Source organism: Zootermopsis nevadensis, unplaced genomic scaffold (assembly GCF_977971745.1).
Source record: "Zootermopsis nevadensis isolate Lab colony 2312 unplaced genomic scaffold, Znev_1.0 Znev_ptg000050l, whole genome shotgun sequence".
NCBI lineage: Eukaryota > Metazoa > Arthropoda > Insecta > Blattodea > Termopsidae > Zootermopsis > Zootermopsis nevadensis.
Genome location: NW_028259182.1, coordinates 4,360,054 through 4,381,393, shown reverse-complemented (window position 1 = coordinate 4,381,393; position 21,340 = coordinate 4,360,054). Strand labels below are relative to the sequence as shown.

The 21,340-nt window shown below is 39.0% G+C and overlaps 4 protein-coding genes across 4 annotated transcripts in view; 2 read left to right on the top strand and 2 right to left on the bottom strand.

Annotated features, from left to right (window-relative positions):
* LOC110828163 (BTB/POZ domain-containing protein 2) overlaps positions 1–21,340 on the bottom strand; it is a 312,552-nt gene that overhangs the window by 67,425 nt on the left and 223,787 nt on the right. The window lies entirely within an intron of this gene.
* On the top strand, positions 375–6,917 carry LOC110828170 (aspartate aminotransferase, cytoplasmic-like). The gene is made up of 8 exons (XM_087360947.1): positions 375–498; positions 1,725–1,906; positions 2,313–2,421; positions 3,220–3,437; positions 3,998–4,148; positions 4,537–4,708; positions 5,253–5,395; positions 5,911–6,917. The coding sequence occupies exons 1-8, from the start codon at positions 384–386 to the stop codon at positions 6,066–6,068; spliced, it is 1,248 nt and encodes a 415-aa protein (XP_087217073.1). The 5' UTR covers positions 375–383; the 3' UTR covers positions 6,069–6,917.
* On the top strand, positions 9,485–14,404 carry LOC110828167 (aspartate aminotransferase, cytoplasmic-like). Its single transcript, XM_022060625.2, has 8 exons — positions 9,485–9,791; positions 9,907–10,088; positions 10,612–10,720; positions 11,536–11,753; positions 12,140–12,290; positions 12,759–12,930; positions 13,160–13,302; positions 13,771–14,404. The coding sequence occupies exons 1-8, from the start codon at positions 9,680–9,682 to the stop codon at positions 13,911–13,913; spliced, it is 1,230 nt and encodes a 409-aa protein (XP_021916317.2). The 5' UTR covers positions 9,485–9,679; the 3' UTR covers positions 13,914–14,404.
* Positions 13,903–15,438, bottom strand: LOC110828173 (small integral membrane protein 8). Its single transcript, XM_022060634.2, has 2 exons — positions 15,216–15,438; positions 13,903–14,194 (listed from the first exon to the last, which is right to left on the bottom strand). Exons 1-2 carry the CDS (start codon positions 15,312–15,314, stop codon positions 14,039–14,041), a joined length of 255 nt encoding a protein of 84 aa, XP_021916326.1. The 5' UTR covers positions 15,315–15,438; the 3' UTR covers positions 13,903–14,038.

Genomic DNA, 21,340 nt, shown 5'->3' with positions numbered 1-21,340 from the left:
TTATCGAGTACAAATTGTACGGACACAAAATGGAAGGGGAAACAGATAACTGAATTCCGGTAGGGAGTAGAAAGGGAAACGAATTCCAGAGTACAGGGTGTGCTGAGTTACGCGGCAATTACCTGTATCAGGTTGTCCGATATGCACCTGAAGCAAAATACACTTCAGGACTTCATTTGACTTTCCGGATGGGTGAAGCCTGCCATTACGTAAATGCATTAAACAGATTACTGACAGACAATGACTTTTAACGCTAAGAGGATTCATGTACTACATTTAAGTTTATCACACAGAAACATCCACAATTTAACTTTGATCCAACCCATTTAAATACGTTCACGTCAGCTTATTCAGTTTATTAGCTGTCTTGACTTTAGGCCAAGATGTCGTCTTCAGGAATGTGTTCCTACATTCCAAATCCAGTTCTTGTATCGATTTCTGCTTCTGAAGCCAGTGATAAAGATGACACTGAAGATAAAATAGATGCGGTTTTTGGAGGTAAGTGTCTGGTGACTGATGATTGCTTCTATCAAAGAGGCAGGAATTAACAGGGATTATCATAAAATGTAATAATAGTGAGAAGGTTCTACACGGCGCTACGACCCAGAAAACAGCCATCTGCTTACTGTCCTCCGAGAGAACCTCAAGTCCTACTTGCGATATTACAAATTTGTTCACTGTTCGGTTGAAGTTAAACGTAAATTTCCAACTTATACTGCGTTAATTTACCGTTGCAAAAAAATTGACAGTGGAACCACGGTTCCGGAGGATCTGACGTAAATACGTCTATACGGAAAGGAAGTTTATATATTATCTTTAATTACAACAATGACAAGTAAACAGATGACGTTTCCTAGGTAACATAACAATGCACGCAAGCTGACCATTGTTGTCGATCCATATTAACACATTATTGATACGGATCTTACACGTTTTCCTAGGTAATAACAATGCCGAGTAAACACGACGTTCCATAGGTAACCATTGTCGTCGATTTGTTGATATGGATCTTACACGTTTTCCTAAGTAACAACAATGCCGAGTAAACACGACGTTCCATAGGTAACCATTGTCGTCGATTTGTTGATATGGATCTTACACGTTTTCCTATTTAACAACAATGCCGAGTAAACACGACGTTCCATAGGTAACCATTGTCGTCGATTTGTTGAAATGGATCTTACACGTTTTCATAGATAACAACAATGCCGAGTAAACACGACGTTCCATAGGTAACCATTGTCGTCGATTTGTTGATATGGATCTTACACGTTTTCCTATTTAACAACAATGCCGAGTAAACACGACGTTCCATAGGTAACCATTGTCGTCGATTTGTTGATATGGATCTTACACGTTTTCCTATTTAACAACAATGCCGAGTAAACACGACGTTCCATAGGTAACCATTGTCGTCGATTTGTTGATATGGATCTTACACGTTTTCCTTTCACTTGTTTGCCGAATGACCCTTCCGTATAGACGCATTTACGTCAAAAAATACGCGGGAAACTACTGGTTTGCACATTCGAACGTAATGTTTCGATTGTTATAGCCACGAGGTTTTTCCAGACCATCCAATCAAACGTTGCTTGGGTTCTGTACATTCTCCATGCATTGCATTGTTCATGTCAAATGCAGTTGAAAATTCTTTCGGTAAACAAACCGTCAACCGTCACTCATTAATAACAACTCAAGGTTTAATTTGCCACAATTGTCTCTAGTTTACAGGGACGAAATTGGAAAACCATGGGTGATGCCATTTGTTCTTGAACTCGAGAAGAAACTGCTTCAGAGCGATGATTTTAATCACGAATACGTGACTTACCTCGGACTCCAGTCGTTTAACGATCTGGTGCCTCGTCTTGTGTTTGGCGAGAAAAGCCCTCACCTACAGAATGGGAAGGTAGGTGCAGCCACGAACAACTTCCGGTCACGCGGGAACACCGACCGGCAAAGGTTTTAATTATATTTTGATTAAATCTGACAGGAGTAATATAAAAATCCAAACTAAAATAAATTAAACTTTTTATGACATCAGAAACTGCGAAATTCTTTCAAGACTAAGATGACAAATGAATTAACCAGAAAAAAGTCAAGTCGTCTGTTTGGGGGGGGGGGTGCATCACGGCACTCCGGGTCTGATGAAAAATTGACACAGTAAGTTTCTCCAAAAAATTTTGTTATATACCTACAAGACCACGTGGTCTTATATTACAGTCCAGGGACAATTTCGACATTTTTTTTACTGTCCTGAGGATGTCAGATCTGTCCGATGGATTTTAGCCAGGGCTTCTCTCCTGCTTTGACAGGCCTTCGGCGTGCAGACAGTCAGTGGCACAAGTGCACTTCGTGTCGGGGCAGAGCTCCTCGCCAGATATTATAATTATACAACTTTCTACATTTCGGATCCAACCTGGGGTAAGCTAAACGCATGAGATATTGCCTATCAGTTACTCTGATATCTTCAACATTCTGTATTGCCTTACTTTCTATAGTCCAGGGGCGAAGCGTTCATGTTAGCCGTGTTAACCAGGCTAACACGTTAAAAAAGTATTATTTCCGTGGACCAGTGGTATTCTAAACGTTGGGACACTGAGGACATTCTGGCGCTTGTAATTATTTATTTACATGATAAATAATTCAACTAATAAATTTATCTCCATAAAATTTAAGGTTTCTGATCAGATTGTCCTAACGAGGGCGTTTCCTAACACGAGCTTTACATAAGCGTTTTCCATTTTTTCGTGATTTGCACTAATTGTCTTAATGTTCAATTTATTGCAGAAAGGATTCGTTACAAAGTTAACAAACATCTCAGTCATGTTTACAAGGGAATTTTCAATTTGCTTTTAATAATTCGCTTAAACAGACCCACACATTACAATGGAATAATATTTTTTTTAAAAAAAAATTACCGACGTAAATTAGACATGCTCTTTGTATAAATACCCTAAATTACAACGATTTAAAAGTTTTTATAAGATTATAAATTTAATTTTAAATTCAACTAAAGTAGACTCTGTGTTGTCCAACAATTTTTGATGTAAACTTTCTGTATCAAATTTCGTAAAAAAAATCGTCGAGTACTTTCGGAGAGAGAGACAGAGAGAGGGACAACGTCCTTGAAATGTACTTCATCCAATGCTTTATATGTGACTTACTTTAATTCTAACCCATCGACGTCTTTACGCAGTCAACTGTTTCCCTGTGTCACAGATAACCACGAGCTGACTTTTCTGTACGCGGGGTTTTCGACTTCTCGCAAATATCGATACTGGGATCCCGTCAAAAGGGGCGTGGACTTCGAGGGGTTGATTGAGGATCTCCGAGAGGCCCCAGAAAATTCTGTTATTGTCCTACAACTGTGCGCTCACAATCCGACAGGATGTGACCTCACGAAGAAGCAGTGGACTGAGGTCGCGGACGTCATGCAGGTAGGGACTCTTTGGTATCGAAGTTTTCACGTGTTAGGGGAAGCTTAACATCCCGCGTTGGTGGAAAGAATGCCCACATTTGGAAGTATCACACTTCGTGAAATGAATGACACTCAAAAGCGAATTTATTAAAATGTAAATTGTTTTTTTCCAAGGACCAAATTACCATGGGAAGCCAAATGTGGGATGAGAGTCGGAAAACAGGACTTATCTGTATTAGGTATTCCAACATAATTAGTAAGTCTGAAATAAATATAAGAACAAATAAATGATTTAATTGTTAATTTTGGGTATGAACGTCACCTGAATCTGAGCCAATCTGTAAACGATTTTGAAAAAGACTTTACATTTCTGCCTCATTTTTGCAAAACAAATATTTAAATACGTGTGTCTAGTCTGCGAATTTCGCAGAGAAAACTTCAGAATTTTAAAGCAATACAACAGGAAAACTAGACTCTAGACATGTTTCTCAGAAGCGATATTTTTTACAGTTTAAGGCAGTGTGAATATTCCTCAAGGTCTGTCGATAACTCTGCATTTATGTTGTTGTTTCCTTACAGGAAAGAAAATTATTTACATTCTTTGATGCCGCATACCAAGGCTTGGCCAGTGGTAATTTGGAGGAAGACGCCTGGGCTGTCCGGTACTTCGCGGACAGAGGCTTCGAGATGCTAATTGCTCAGACATTTTCTAAGAACATGGGACTTTACGGTGAGAATACATTTAATTAAATCTGAAAAAAACTATTTAATGATAAACGTAACTGAAAAATAATTAAATTTTAACACTGTTTAAATTTATTAAAGGTGATAATTAATTAATTAATAACCTTAGATATGCAACAAACAAATAAATCACACAGAAAAAAAAATATATAATAAAATACGAACTCGGAGAAATAATTTGTGAGTCATACCAACTCCCTCTCAACACCTACTGGACGCCTTAAAACACTTCTTTCCGCCCTCAGGGTGTTCATGCCCAGTACTTTCTATAACCTCGTTCGTTCAGCTCCAAGACCTCGTTGTTGGTGGCGGAGAAACCCGCGACTGTCTGACTATCAGCTGACGCAATTTAGCATAGGATTCTCTTTCTACAGGTGACCGGACCGGATGTCTCTCCGTTGTACTGAAGGAGAAAAGTCGAGAGGAGACGGAGGTTGTAAAAGTGAAGCTAGAGGCGATAACCCAAGCCTTGTACCTCTGCCCCTCTAAACATGGGGCTGAAATCGTAATAAGGACCCTACAAGATCCTCAATTAACCAAACAATGGTAAATTGCATGATCTAATCATTATATTGTAAAGATATGATGGCCAATCGGAGATATAAATTTTTCTCACTGTGGTCTAGCGGTTAGAACGCTGGCCTTGTAATCCTGGGGTCTCGGGTTCGATTCCCGGCGGTGCCCGAATTTATAACTTGTGTTGGGCAAGGCCGTGGTCTAGGCAACACGGAGTTTTCCTCCGTGGCATCCCAACAATTACTCCATTCACACACAGAAGAAGGCAATGGCAAACCACTTCTGGATCATCTGCCAAGAACGTATATGAACAGGTCCCAGTCCGAGAAAAGGATGGAAGGATCCTGTTCATATGGACCTGTCGTCAGACGGAACACTAAATAAATAAAAAAAAACGATAGTCCATCACGGCCACTGACTCAGTATTGTAAGCATTTAATCAAGCTTGTTAACCAAACGCCTCGCTGTATTTTTTATTAATCCTAAAAATTTTATAAACCCCTTGAACTTTAAGCAGTCTGTCCGACAGACGTGCGTAATTAAAAAAACACTCGGTTAATTTTCTCTTTTTCAGGTTTAACTGCCTTGAGGCGATGGCGAACCGATTAAAGATCGTTAGACAAGGACTGAGGGAGCGTTTGGAGAAATTGGGCACCCCTGGAAACTGGAGTCACGTCACAAATCAGACTGGAATGTTCTTTTACAGTGGTCTGTCATGTAAGGAATATAAAAGTGTCAGCTCACAACTGGTCCTCATCCCGAACCATTTAAAACCAACGCACAACCTCGATTTATATTTCGTTAAGATTCTTTTAAGTAATATCATCGGATAAATGCCTAGGTTCAGTATGTATTATTGTCTCTTCAAGAATTCCGAGTTTTTCTATTACTGAGTTAATGCCGAAGAACATGTGACATTTCGTAATACGATATTCTTTATGGCGTGACCTTGTCAGCCCCCCTCCGCTCAAAACCCTGGAGCTGAAGTACCGCCCCTTGTCAGTTGTTCACGGTTCCTTATTCATCATACCCACAGCAAACAATTCCGTGTCCGCCATTTCGCAACACGAAGAGGCCGCCATTTTGTAGAGACAGGTGACGCACCTGATACGGCATTTGTTTCACAACTTCGCAACTCAGAAAACAGATGTCACCTCTTTACACTCCCAATCGCTTCCTTATTAAGGGCTATATTGTGGTAACTTTAACACGGCCATTTATATTTTTTCCAGTCAAGCAGGCGAAATATCTTGGCAAGAAACATCACATTCACATTCTACCTTGTGGACGAATCAACATATGCGCTCTCAACAGCGCCAACCTGGACAGAGTTTCGAAAGCAATTTACGACTGCGTAACCAACATAACCGCATGTAATTGCTTGAAATAGGAACAGGGTAATGGTAACTATACGTACCACCTGATGAACACCTTTCCACGCATCTGTTACGGGCTTTATTTCATTCTCACGAGAAAAAAAAACTGTGAACGTTCTCAGACATAAATGTTCTCTGGAGGATTAATGTTTCTAGTCTCTCAACTAATAATAATAATACAATAATATAGTAACAATAAAAATAACATAACAGTAATAATGTAGTCGGAAATCCCAAAGGAAACAGAATCTGGGAGACGCAGGAGTAGATGCGAGGATATTATTAAAATGGATCTTAAGGGAAAATGTTGGGAGGATGAAGACTGGATCGACTTGTTTATGAAAGTTTTGAAGACTTAGCACGATACGTAAAAATCTCATGTAATCTGATTTATAACATGACGACACTGCAAATTACGACGCAAATTAAGGAATTAAGGCAATTTCATTGAGTGTTAATTAAATATTTTGTTTTGCTGCGAATTATCGATGTCTCAGGCAAAGTTAAAATGTCACGGTCTTATCACAGATCAAATGCTAACTAAAACAACCAAATCGAAATGAATGAAATGTCGTAGTTCTCTTATACGCTGTAGTGATGAGAGCTGTAAACTTCAAATGCAAATGTCCATAACTTAACCTCACATTACTGACAAGAACCGATCCGGCACGCGTCGATTTAAATTATAGTTGAAGATTTGTGTCTTCTGGGTTGTTGTAACCTCAAATATTACGTATATTATGGTTACATAAGGTAAAATTAACCTAATTAATTTCGTATATAGCTCTAAGAAAAAAACTACACCTCATTACAGAATGTTATGTCTTATGTAATTACCGGTATTAAACTAAAAATTATTATAATTTGTGTATTATTTAGCGAAAAAATTGTCTGAAAATCGACTACCTCCTAATTCGGTACGTAGGGGGTGTGGCTTTGTACGTGCAAAATAAATTGTACGAGGGGAATGTGGCGACAAAGTAATTAAGTACGTATTCCCATTTTATTTATTTATTTAGTGTTCTGTCTGACGACAGGTCCATATGAACAGGATCCTTCCATCCTTTTCTCGGACTGGGACCTGTTCATATACGTTCTTGGCAGATGATGCAGAAGTGGTTGGCCATTGCCTTCTTCTGTGTGTGAATGGAGTAATTGTTGGGATGCCACGGAGGAAAACTCCGTGTTGCCTAGACCACGGTCTTGCCCAACACAAGTTATAAATTCGGGCACCGCCGGGAATCGAACCCGAGACCCCAGGATTACAAGGCCAGCGTTCTAACCGCTAGACCACAGTGAGAAAAATTTATATCTCCGATTGGCCATCATATCTTGTCAGACCAAAAAATACTCCTGTTACATTTGTGTCTGACAGTGAACTACATTCAGGAGAACCTCTTATCACAAGCCGTCCCTTATCTAGACTGACCTACAGAGATGTTTCGAACCACGCCAAGATCTCGGCAACTATTATTTTCCCTTCCGTTGCGACACGAAAGTTCTAAATCACGCCTCTGCACAGGGGTTCTCAACAAGCGGCCCGACGATGTGCTCTGTGCGGCCCGCGTACATTTTTAATCATAATTTTGTCACAGCATACGAAAAAAAAAAGTTATCTGACGCAAGTCTTGTCGATGCCGTCAGAAATTTTCAATAAATGTCGCTACTGAGATTAATAACGTCGTATCGATTTAAAAAAAACACTTGAAGGGATAAATACGAATAGCACGGGCAGACAAACTTTGAACTGAAACATTTCTGAACTAAAAAAAAAAAAGTGTCATATCTCAGTAATGACTGATTTTGCTACAAAAAAATTCTTGAGTAACATCTGATCCTGTTTGCATCAGCACGTGTAACAAACTACCATGGTCATTCACGACTTTGCAGCCCGCCAATCGAACGAGGTGAACGTGACCCCAGGTCTGGAAAAGCCTGGGACACCCTGCCTTAATACATAAAAATATATAAATACGTTTCAAAACTGAAAATGTGTTCGCTTTCAACTCGAGAACAGATTTATCGATTTTGCACCAAACATGGCATGCTTTTTCCGTGAAACCAGCCAACAGTTTCTTCGAAAGTTATAACTCCGAAAAAAGTGTCCTGGGTTCGAAACCCACTGAAGGTGGTTTCCGTATCTTTGAAAATTAAGTATAAAGTCCTTTGTTTCGATAAGGACATTCCAGAAACTAAAAACTACCCTCGTTTCGAGACTCTGTGATTATTCAACGACACTGACCCACACCTAACTTCAAACGGGTTTCAGTTCGCGGTGTCATTGGGTCTCTTGGCTACCCTGTCCAAGGCTTCGTCCGAAACAGAATACCAGAATATTTTTACCCATAACACAAGTTAAACCACACAAACACAATCATGCATTGATTTCCCTCTTTAACATCAGCGAAATATCAGAAAATCCTTCATATAACGTAAAACCGGCCATAAAACCAATTACATAACAAAACCCAATAGCAACCTTATTATTATACGATACCCGCTAAAAATAGAGACAGCACGTTCCTCAACTCCTACTTCGCATTTGGTTAAAATCTAGGCTCTGAGGCCGGCTATCCTGACTGCGTTCTTTCTCGTGGTTTTCCTCGGTCCCTCCTGGGAAATTCCGGGACAGCATATTAAAGCAGGCCACGACCGCTTCCTTCCACATCCTTTCCAATTCATTATCATCCTGTCATTCGACGGTATATAGTCTGAGCTGCTGGAAAGTGTCCCCGTTCAATCAACGGGCCTTTACCAAGACGAAGCGAACGAGAAGTTGTTCTGGTGCTTAAGTAAGTAACAGGTTGAGCAGACTTCGTTCCGGCTACTTTGTCCCCCGAGGAGATAACCACGATGCCCAGCGAGTCAACAGAAAGCTGGTTTGACCCCAGAACCAGTCTAGACGGCGAGGCTAATAAAAATATCCAGACAGGCCCATACTTTTAATTCTCGAAACTTTGACTTCTCTAAGAATTTTTTACGCTAAGGACAGGAATTGAAATGTTTTTGTTCTTTAATTGTACGAAAGAAGCTTTTCGGAGCTTCGACATACTTACTTACGTTGGCATTTAAAAAAATAAACAGACTTTCCACAATTTCCGAATTTGTACGACGCACTTTCTTGTACGTATAAAATTACGTATATAACTAAAAATGGCGACGGTCCAAAGTGCGTGGTAGTCTACGATAATCTTCTGTCGGAAATAATTCCCAGAAACAGACCATAAAATTCTCCAATTTCTCAACATCATCCTGTCTCTTATCATGTTAAAATCATTTTAAAGACAGACAGACAGACACATATAATCAGCCCACATTTCGGGTTTAATATACAATTACCAGTCAAGAACGAGGCGAAAATTTACAGTAGTAAAAAACACAGAGACTCAGTCATGAATGTTACTATCTCGTAATAACCAATATCCTGTAACAGCGACTTATCTCTGTAATTCTATTCAAGCGTCACTGCTCGAAGGTCAATTTTAGTTTCGTGTTCCGATAAGTCGAGTGTAGGTTTTGAGTTCGTCGAGACGTTGACATAGAACGAGTGGAGATCCGTTTCCGGATGGTTCACGTTTTGTTAATAAACAATTAATTTGTTCTACAGTTGTTAAATAAAAACGCCATGAAACCCAGGTTTCAATCTGTGCCAGCAGCTGAAAGCATTCCCATCGTGGTTGCCCGGGACTCGTGCGTAGCCGATCGCAACGAGAATAAAGTGGACCTTGTCGTAGGAGGTAAGTTGGGATTATTTTTCTGTAAGAAACATTGACATATTCCCCAATTAAAATCTTGTCTATCTCTAAAAATGCGAATGTAATATTGTGAGTTTTATAACTCGTATTTTTTAAGCATACCGAACAGCTGAGGGGGAACCATGGGTAATGCCATTTGTGAAGAAAATTGAACAGAAAATGGCCAACGATCCCAAATTCAATCATGAATACCTCTGGTTCCTGGGTCAGGATAAATTCAATACATTGGCTCCAAGACTTGTATTAGGCGATCGTAACCCAGCTATTCTGGAGAGGAGGGTAAGTGAATATCAAATCTGCTATCAAGTACTCAATTCAATTGCACACGTATTCGAGAAATGTCAAGGACAGAGATTACGTAGGAGATCTACGCATAAGTGGGTCCAGCTTTCTCAAGAAACACAAATGAGAGTTTCTAAACATGAATTAAAATTTTTCATGAGCTCTTCTAAATACGTAAAAGAAATTGAGACAGAATTCCCCCTTCCCCCCCCCCCAAAAAAAAGTTTTTTTTTTAAAACCCTTGAGTACTCTTACGCGATCCCTTAAACAAATTTCTAGTTTCATCTGGGATGTTGCAGTGAGCAATCTGGTAGAAGTTTACTGACGTTTCAAAGGTATTTGCTGCACCCATCATCAGGGCGATGAGTAATTTTTGAATACGGAAGCAGGAGGGACCTCTGAAACGTCGGTAAACCTCTACCAGACTACACGACACCAACCTAAAATTTCACCTACGCACTTTTTATCCAAGTGTTTTTTATTATTATAATCTACCGATCATCTAAATCTGTTTTTCCAGGCATTTGGTGTACAGACATTAAGTGGCACGGGTGCTCTACGAATGGGTGCAGAATTCTTAGTACGGCACCTTCACTACAAAACAATCTATATGCCCTCTCCAACATGGGGTTAGTGTTACACATCAACTTCAGTTACCGAATGTGTTCTTTAAGACAGTGGTATCAACCTTTTTTTGTTCGCGTACCCCCAGATATAATTTCTCTTCAACTTTGTACCCCCCAAAGTTGTTGGTGTATAATTCAAGTTATACCTAGTATATAATCTACATCTAAAATAAATTAAATAAATTACATTACTGATTATTCAGTGTTTATCATAAAATATTTTTTTTTTAAATTTCACGTACCCCCTAAGATGTCTCCGCGTACCCCCAGATATAATTTCTCTTCAACTTTGTACCCCCAAAGTTGTTGGTGTATAATTCAAGTTATACATAGTATATAATCTACATCTAAAATAAATTAAATAAATTACATTACTGATTATTCAGTGTTTATCATAAAATAATATTTTTTTTTAAAATTTCACGTACCCCCTAAGATGTCTTCGCGTACCCCCAGATATAATTTCTCTTCAACTTTGTACCCCCAAAGTTGTTGGTGTATAATTCAAGTTATACATAGTATATAATCTACATCTAAAATAAATTAAATAAATTACATTACTGATTATTCAGTGTTTATCATAAAATAATATTTTTTTTTAAAATTTCACGTACCCCCTAAGATGACTTCGCGTACCCCAGGTTGAATACCACTTCTCTAAGATATAATATGATTTTACTCACCCACACTTAATATTAGTCAATTAATCGTCTTAATTTTAATTCTGTTGAAATCACCGTGTATATAAGAGTTCTCTGCAATGCATCGTACCGATGTTTCTGGACCTGTATTCAGTTTTACGTCTTAAATTTCCACAGATAATCATGCCCTGACATTTCACTACAGTGGGTTCAAAGACTTGCATCACTATCGCTACTGGGATCCAGCCAGAAAGGGCGTGAACTTCGATGGGATGCTGGAAGACGTGAGAAAAGCTCCCGAGAACTCTGTGATACTGTTGCATATGGCAGCACACAATCCGACTGGATGCGACCTCACTCGGGAACAGTGGACACTTGTGGCTGATGTTATGGAAGTAAGGCCGGACAAACAGTTAAGAGAATAAAGCCGTAACTTTTATGACTCTCAACCTGTCTCACAGGGTACAGTACAAATATCGGTCTGGAAAATATATTTATTACTAGCACATACAAGCAAATTTATTGAATGAAAATTAAAATTATCGTTCTTCTGTCATATTAAAATTAAAAAAAAAAGTTATAATCACCCACTCAGTTCCCAGAATTAAAAATTACGGCCAAGGACACAAACTAATTAGTTATTAAATGGAAATTAAGAAGTAATTTGATGTAAACCAAATATTATTCCATTTATGGTAAAATGAAAATAATTGCTCTCCCCAATATCATTCCCTAATATATTCACAGAATCTTTTAATTTTTTTAAAAAAATTTTTTACAGAAAAGAAATCTGTTTCCCTTCATTGATGCGGCGTATCAGGGTTACGCTACCGGAGACCTAGACAGAGACGCCTGGCCGGTTCGGTACCTAGCAGATCGAGGGTTCGAACTTTTTGTATCACAGTCGTTCTCCAAAAACATGGCTCTTTATGGTGAGTACATTCGAAAATTTTGTTTTCAGACACACCCTTCACATATCATATGTAAGTAAAAATAAGATTTAAGGAAGATTAATTGAAAATTTATACGTGTACGCAAATTTTATGGAAATGGGAGTGACAGATGATAGTAACATTTAAAGCAAACTGTCGATGATCGACGTGATTTCAGTCGAGGCGGGAATTCAGTAGCAGATATTGGATGTGTTTTTGTATCTTAGGGGGATGCAGTCTAAGATTACGGAAATTAATATATCTGGTCCATCTCTGGCACTTACACATCCATGAACATATTGGCCAAGACCAATTTCTGAGTCGCACTTACTGAATGATCTTTCAGACGGAACTTAGAGAAACAGGTCACGGAAGACGTGAACTGGTTATAACTGAGTGACGATATGCTCCAGACATCTTCCTTTATTTAGTGGTGGACTGATAAAGAAAAACTTATACTCTTTGCAGGTGAGAGGATAGGCTGTCTTACTGTGGTGCTCGCGAAAGGAAGATCAGAGGACGCCACAAATATATTGTCACAACTGACGCTGATTGCCAGGGCCACGTACATCAGTCCCCCAAAATACGGGGCGGAAATTGTAACTGCTGTCCTGAGCGATCCTGAGCTAATGGAAGAATGGTGAGTATCTGACGCCAAAGCGCAAACAATGTAATAGAGTCTGGAGGCCGAAGATATAGGCTTTTCTCCTTGTTACCTGAAGATGAAAGCAGAAGATTCCAGGACATTGCAGTTAAGATGAACATTTTTACAAGTTATCAATCATAATTAACAGACGTTCACGATGTTAGGTGCACCCTGATAGGAGCTTAACGGGTGACAGTCCTCTGTTTATTTACTTATATTTCAGGAAGAAATGTCTCAGAGTTATGGTTGATCGCGTTCTATCAATGAGAAGTGGTCTCAGAGAGAGACTAGAGAAGATGGAGACCCCAGGAGACTGGGAGTACATCACAAATCAGATAGGAATGTTCTCGTTCCTAGGATTAACACGTAAGTTCACAATAAAACGTTCACGAGTCTGTTATATCTATGAATAGTGACTACGAAATGATAATAATTAATGAAATAATTAGAAAATTGTAATCATAATTTGTTATTTTACGTACTGATAAAACATTTCCGCAACTTTTATGGAACCCAAAGGTTCATTACCATATTCACATGAGGTCAATCGATCCTGAGCCAGATTAACACGATCTATGCCCCAAAATCCTATTTATCTAAGATCTATTTCAAGATTATCCACCAATCACTTCAGGTTCCCCAACCTAGAACTGTGTACAAATCTCTCGCCTAACTTCATATGAATGGGTAAACTCAGCAAAGGTATGAGTCTGACTGCGCTGACCTCTGTCGAGTCTCGAGAGAATAACTCTTTACCTCTGCGTCTCCTGTACTGCCATCTCTGGCGCGATGGCCGTACTAACACTGGGTAACTTCGCCGTTTCACTGTTTTAGCTCGTCAAGTGGAGTACATAAGGATAAAGCATCACGTCCACATGCTGTCAAATGGTCGTGCCAACATGTGCGGTCTCAACGATAAGAATATCGATAAAGTGGCAGAGGCTATTTATGACACAGTGACCAGGGTTCACGATTAAATGTCTTAGTTCATTATTTCATATGTACAAAGTAAAACTACAAATATTTTTTTAAATTTTAGATATGCCATTAACAATTGTGAAACACACTATACAAGAGTTTTGTATATTTGAAGTTATTACTGTCAATCCCATTTTGATTTCTTTTGAACAAATGATTCTTCGCCTTCCTTGTCGACAGCTGCGTAATACCCCATGTTTTCATACTTTGTTCTCATGTAAGCGATGTAACCAACACAAATTCCCATCGCGGCTAAACCGATTGTCATTATTACCGCATTCTGAAACAAACGGAATAAATATTGCAATATATTTGTTATTAATAATTCCTGCGTGCAAAGAAATGTGCCATTGATCTGATGTTAGACGGACAAAGGACATAGAAGATGCTTCCTACATTTATTTTAATAAGAAACAAACATGTAAAATATCACACACAAAACAAACTTGTTTATAAACATTAAGAATTAAATAAACATATTTTAAAACAATTGTCTTTGGATTGATTTCCTAAAAGATTCAATTTCTTAGTTTTGTTGAATATCTCAATTAGATTTGTATCTTTAGGAAACATGGATAATTTTCATGGACTTCAGTAGAGTTTAGAAAAGTATTAGGGACAATATGAGAACATCAGCCAAAAAGGATCTAGATCAATACAAGTTTAAACAGCATAAATAACAATCTGATCAAAATGATTATATCACTGTAATGGTTGCTGAATCCAAGCCAAATAAATGCAGATCTTCTGAACAATGTAAGACATCAACCTAGTGGAACTGTCACCAGATATTGCCAGCAAAATATATTAAAGAATTAAAAATGCACAAAGTGCATTCTATATTTTGATTTGATAACTTCACAGAAAGTGGGAGAATGTTTATTAATCAAGCCATAATGTTACATGGAACGTGTATGTGAATCACCACTCATTCATAACCACAGTGCAGTTTGAGTTGAGTTCATGCTTCTTAATTAGGCTGTTTTATCCCTAGCGGGGCAGATATTGGTACCCATTTGGCAGGAGATGGAATGGACCTCTAAAGAAAAGAAATCGCTGTCTGTACCAGGGACTGAACCTCTGTAGACCAATCAAATCAGCTTAAAGGCCGTCCTATCCCAGCTCCTAACCTAATTCAATTACTCAGAAAATTCTGTTTCTTCACATATTTCTTTGAAGGTGCTCAAATTAAACTGTAGTAAACAATAAAACTGAAAAACTGGTTACGTCATTTATTTACACAACTGAAATTAACAACAACAAAAATGTTTCAATTACTCGGCTTTTGAGGTTATACTTACAGGTCGTGCATAAAGTTCGAAGTTAACTGCTCGAAAAATTCCAGTTGACCTTAGGGACCTCAAGCCATCTCCCGGAGCAGGGGCCTTCTTGTCGGACATGAGAGCAATTGCCGACGATTAATACAATATTTGTTGACCAATTGATGTAAATAAATTCATTCCACGTTTCGATCAACAGATTTAGCTCACAGCTTATAGTTCATCTATGATTTCGTTGGTACCACTGTTTATATCGAAGGTTATCTCGAAACACGTAGTTTAGAATAATAGTTCTACCATTTGCTAATAGATGGCAGGCATGTACATTATTGCGATTCGTTATAATAAGTATTGACATTACGTATTTGCAATGTTCTTATTAAGAGAAGCTTATGATCTCAAAGTTTCGCGTTTGATTTATGCTCTACAGCTGAGCGTCTGAGCTAAAGCTCCATTCTACAGTAAATAAAGAACCGTAAAATAATTGAATAACGAAGCCAATTAAAATTTACAAAGACATAATTACAACAAAATATAATATACAAATTTACTGCAATTAAATATGAGTAAAATAATCTTTTAAAGGCTACTTATATTAATAAAAGTTATATTTGTACCTTGCTCGTATTGGAAAAAAAAAAATAATCCAATTGAGCTCATACCAGACCCAATCAAACGCAAGGATTGTGTGAGCGTTTCAGAACAGCGAAAAAAAAAATTATGTCCCCGGGTTTCGGGGCCGTATACATTCGTAGATAGATACCAAAGTTTCGGAGGAACATACTGTCTCCATCCTCAGAGCTGAAGTGGCGATGCAGGGAAGTGAAAGGTTTAAACTACTTGTCTACACGACGTCAAGGCTCAGAAGATTAACTTCACCCTCGACGCCGTGAAAATCTCATGGTTTTCAAAGCTCCGACCGATTTACCCCTGAGACATACCCACTGGACACGAAAGTGTCTGAATTCCAGCGTGTCTTGAAAATGGTGACGAAAGAGACAGTTCAATGAATCTGCCGGAAATATAACGTCGTTCTTACAGTCCAAAGTAAGTCCCTTTTACAGACTGAGATACCAGAACGTCGACCCTTCTTCTGATTCATGGCTGCGAGAGACAGCTGTCTAACCTTCCAAACATATGGAAATATTTGTTATTGCTATCATGACGAGATCCACACTGGTCGATGACAAGACATAATTTTTTTTCCCTGACGTGGTGGAATGGGCTGTTTGTTTGTTTGTTTGTTTGTCTGTTTGTTTGTTTGTTTGTCGTCAGTCTTTCGACTGGTTTGACGTGGTCCTCCAATTTCGCCTGTCTCGCGCCAATCTCTTCATTTCCACATCCTCAAAAAATCTTCGTCACATATTCCAATCTTTGTCTCCTCCTACAATTCCTCCCTTCCATTACCAAATTAACCAATCCTGGGTGCCTCAGAATGTGTCCCACAATCCTATCTCTTCGTCTCGTAAGATTTTTCCTTCGCCTATCCTGTCTAAGACCAACTCATTTCGTACTTTATCAGTCCACTTAATTTTCAACATTTCAAATGCTTCTACCCTCCTTCTTTCTGTCTTCCTCACTGACCATGTTTCGCTTTCGTATAGAACTTTGCTCCAAACACAACTTCGGAAAAATCTTTCTTAATTCCAGGTCAATGTTTTGACACTAGTAGACTTCTCTTTTTGAAGAAGTCTCTTTTAGTTTGTGCTAATCTGATTTTAATGTCTTCCTTGCTGCGTCCATCTTTCGTGATTTTGCTTCCTAAATAAAAGAATATATTCCACAGTCAACATTTCATGTACCAGCTGCAGTCAGAAAATCTTTCATTACGTCTCAGTGGTCAAGCTATTTTACCTACAGCTTCGTTTTGTCCGTTCGCCGTGGACATCTGTAGTGCGATTATATTATGAAGTTCAGGACTTTGCAAATACAAAGTAATATAAATGCGTAGGAATTTAATTAAAGTCAGAATTGTGCACGGACCATTTTATACGAGAAACAAGCGAAGGTTCTGGAGGGGAAAATCCATTATGCACGTTACTAAATGAAAAGTCTGGTGGAGTACGAGAAAAACAAACAAACAAACATTGGCCTTGTAATCCTGGGGTCTCGGGTTCGATTCCCGGCGGTGCCCGAATTTATAACTTGTGTTGGGCAAGGCCGTGGTCTAGGCAACACGGAGTTTTCCTCCGTGGCATCCCAACAATTACTCCATTCACACACAGAAGAAGGCAATGGCAAACCACTTCTGGATATGAACAGGTCCCAGTCCGAGAAAAGGATGGAAGGATCCTGTTCATATGGACCTGTCGTCAGACAGAACACTAAATAATAATAAGATGAGGTGGTCTAGCGGTTAGAACGCTGGCCTTGTAATCCTGGGGGTCTCGGGTTCGATTCCTGGCGGTGCCCGAATTTATAACTTGTGTTGGGCAAGGCCGTGGTCTAGGCAACACGGAGTTTTCCTCCGTGGCATCCCAACAATTACTCCATTCACACTCACACAGAAGAAGGCAATGGCAAACCACTTCTGGATCATCTCTGCCAAGAACGTATATGAACAGGTCCCAGTCCGAGAAAAGGATGGAAGGATCCTGTTCATATGGACCTGTCGTCAGACAGAACACTAAATAATAAACTAAAGAGCCAGGTCTATCCGCCAGATGAAATTTTAGTGAATTTTAGCAACGGTTGAGTATCACTGACAGTGGAAAAACAATGGAAGGGCTCGGATAAAATCCTGTCCCATTGCCTCTCTGTCCACCAGGAGAGGCAATTCTGCGAGAATCCGACGGACGATCAAGGCGCTGGCAAGTTCCTCAAAGTTCTTCTGCGGACCAAGAAATGATATGCTTTTCCAGAACTGGAATTAGAAACATCGCATTCAGATGGGCCACACACTGTACATTATAATGAAACAGAAATGGTATCCATCCGCCCGGGACTCTACATTCAATTACTTATTCTGAACACGGTCTACGGACACGCAAATAATCTACTTGTTTAGAATTGGTTTTAGGTTAACTTATAAATCCTTCGTCATTTCTTTTTAAAATGGACCCCCGAACAATTTTTTCCCCCCAGTTTCTGTATGTTGTCACCAGAATAATTCATAAATAATTTTGTCGTTAAGTGTACTTTTTATGATCTGGTTCGCATTCTTCGTTCTGCGATCTGCCCCCTTTTAAGACACGCCCAGAAACTATTTGTAAATACTGTCTTTTTGTTACTTTCTACTTTTATTTCGTAACTCATCTTTCACTTCCAAAACATAAACTCGGACTGGATACAATATTGTGGAACATTACTAAAATATCCCTCGTCATTTTATTGTCTGATCACGCCATTTCATCTACAATATACGATTTATTGATTTGTTGTATCGAAACGAAACACGAGAGGAAACAATTCTTCTTTATTCTGAGAAGAATTTGGTTTATTACAAACGATAAATTAACTTACAAGACAACGATAAAATGCACTGAGGTTGTAGAAATAAGGACTAAAGGAGAATACATGTATAAATCATTATCTAAATGAAAGAACAAAAAACTAACTACGAGGCGCGTCCACAAAGTAAGTTTCCCACTCGTCCCACAGCTAGCAAACCTTATATTGCGCGAAGCGACTGTGCGTACGTGATAGAGCAATGACGTAACATGGCGCATGCACTAACGGCACCTCCCGCGTTCTCACAGTAGCATCGTTGCAGCTGTTGAAGATGGAGGTTCTTATTCCAGCTCCCGCCGACTGTGAAGTGCGGTCAGTGATAACGCTAGGCCGCAAACGGCTCGACGGACAGCAAGTCTCCTGCAGGAGTTCAGCTGGGAGGTGTTTAATCATTCACCCTACAGCTCGGACCTCGCTCCCAGTGATTTCCATCTTTTCCTACACCTCAAGAAATTCCTGTCCGGTCAGCGTCAGCGTTTTGAGAATGACAGAGAGGCGGAGATGGTTGTCACACAGTGGTTCCAATCCCAGGCGGCAGACTTCTACGACACAGGTATTCAAAAGTTGGTCCCACGGTATGACAAATGTCTCAATTCCGGTGGCGAATATGTTGAAAAATAGCTGGACACTTGCTGTATCTGTTGCAATAAATATTTCCATGAAATTGTGTTTTGTTTCTGTAAACGGCCCCAGGGAAACTTACTTTGAGGACGCGCCTCGTACTTTACATGTCATTCTTTTCATTTATGAAGCCTACTTCTTTGTTTCTTCGCTCAGACTTCATAATATCCCTTATAAACCACCGTGGAAAATTTTGCAATTCTGTCAAATGATTTTTCGTGATCCACAAAAGATATATCAAATTAACCTCCAGTTTCTTAAGATGGCTGCCTTCACCCAAGCCATTCACAAAGAACAGTGGTCAGCCTCAGGAAGCATGATCTAACGCGAGAGCTATTGAAGAAATCAAAACGACAAGCGAACTCCAGCCCGTCTATTAATAGACGTCGGAGACTTCATAAAGATCATTTATTAATTTGATATTAATTTCAACCTGTCCGCCTGTATACGCATAGGTTATTATTTATAATGGACTATTTTCAATAGGTCATTGTCCACGAAAACGAACGCCACGCACAGCATACATTTCCTAGCTTGTTTGAATAATGAAACAACTTTTGGCGTTTTCCAAGACGGAGATCCCGGACATTTTTCAGCATCAAGTTTCCAATTCCAACAGTGTCAGTCCGTCTGTCTCGAGTTGTGGAAATCCCTGCCATCCCCGTGGGGGGTGGGGGTGGGTTCATCAAAAAGCAGAGCCCGGAACCGAATCGGAGAGACAACTACATACTGCAGTGGTGGAATGTGATCAACCGAACGTCGGCTCGATTCCATGGCGACCAATAAAGACCACGGCTTCGTTATTACTGCCTGTATTAAAAGACAGAGCACAGGATTCTCGACCTAAACGGAATCAAACAAGTCCCTGGCCGATGAATTCAATCAGAACTCCGGTTTTATAAAGCTCGAGAAATTCCAAAACACAATGGCGACGAGCGACAAGCAAATTTAGATACAGGGCGCAGTTCTGCACTTTATCTCACTTTACAAAGAGACTATATTAGCAAAGCAATTTTTGTATTTCTATTTAAAATTTAAAATTCTGATGTTTGTGTATATTAATTTGTAAAATTATTTTTCGTACTTGTATCGCAGAATCTGAAGTTTATGTATTAATATATTGTATGAAATGACGTGTTCTACATCCTTTGGTTGAGTCCTAAGAACGATCTATGGAATGTAAATAAACTCTACTCTACAAACTTGTGATATCATCACGTGGTGTTAGCTTATCTCGAAAGAAATTTTGAACCAACTAACAAATTTTCATGACTTAGCCAGTGTTATCAACATCATAATATTAGAAGCCCGCATTTTTAGCCTACTTTTTTTAAAGTTCAATTGAATTCCTTTACTAGAGAGCTTGCCAACAACAAGTAGCCTGTGACAGTCAACTAATAATAATACATCAAACAAGCAAACCGAGATCCATATAATCAATCTAAACACTTTCTCGCATTGAGAAATGTCTTCAAGGAATACATTGATTTTCTAAAAATCCTAAAAAATATCATTTGTTCCAATGACGGACATAACTTCGCGACTGCTGAAATTTAAAATTCTCATATTTGCCTTATCGTCACAAGAATACCAACATGATGGAATGAGAATTCCCTAACATTAATAATACCAACATGGCGACAGGGCGAATTTCAGAAGTGCAAGGTTCCTGGCATTTTGCATAAAATTCTTCAGCCGATGAGCGATTGGCACTCCTGCTTTGTGTTCAGGCAGTCCCGGGCCCCAAATTACGTACATGTATCTCTTCCACGTTAATTTATCCTCAATGTTAACTTCAGTACCTTATTATAATGTAATCTCGCTTTCATTAAAAGAAAATGTCAGCTATGTTGAATCTAAACAGTACGAAGGAGATATTTTAGAACACTGAAAAGTCGAAAATAGAGAAAAAGGGTTAATTTGCTGTAAACGAGAACACGGATGTCATTAAGTAACAAGATGATGAGTTTAGAAATCGGATTTCCGCTTTGTGTAAGAACTGACCGACCTGATGAAGGTCGTGCTGAAATATGTAATCGAAAAACAACTGAAATATTATATCCGTGTATTTAAAA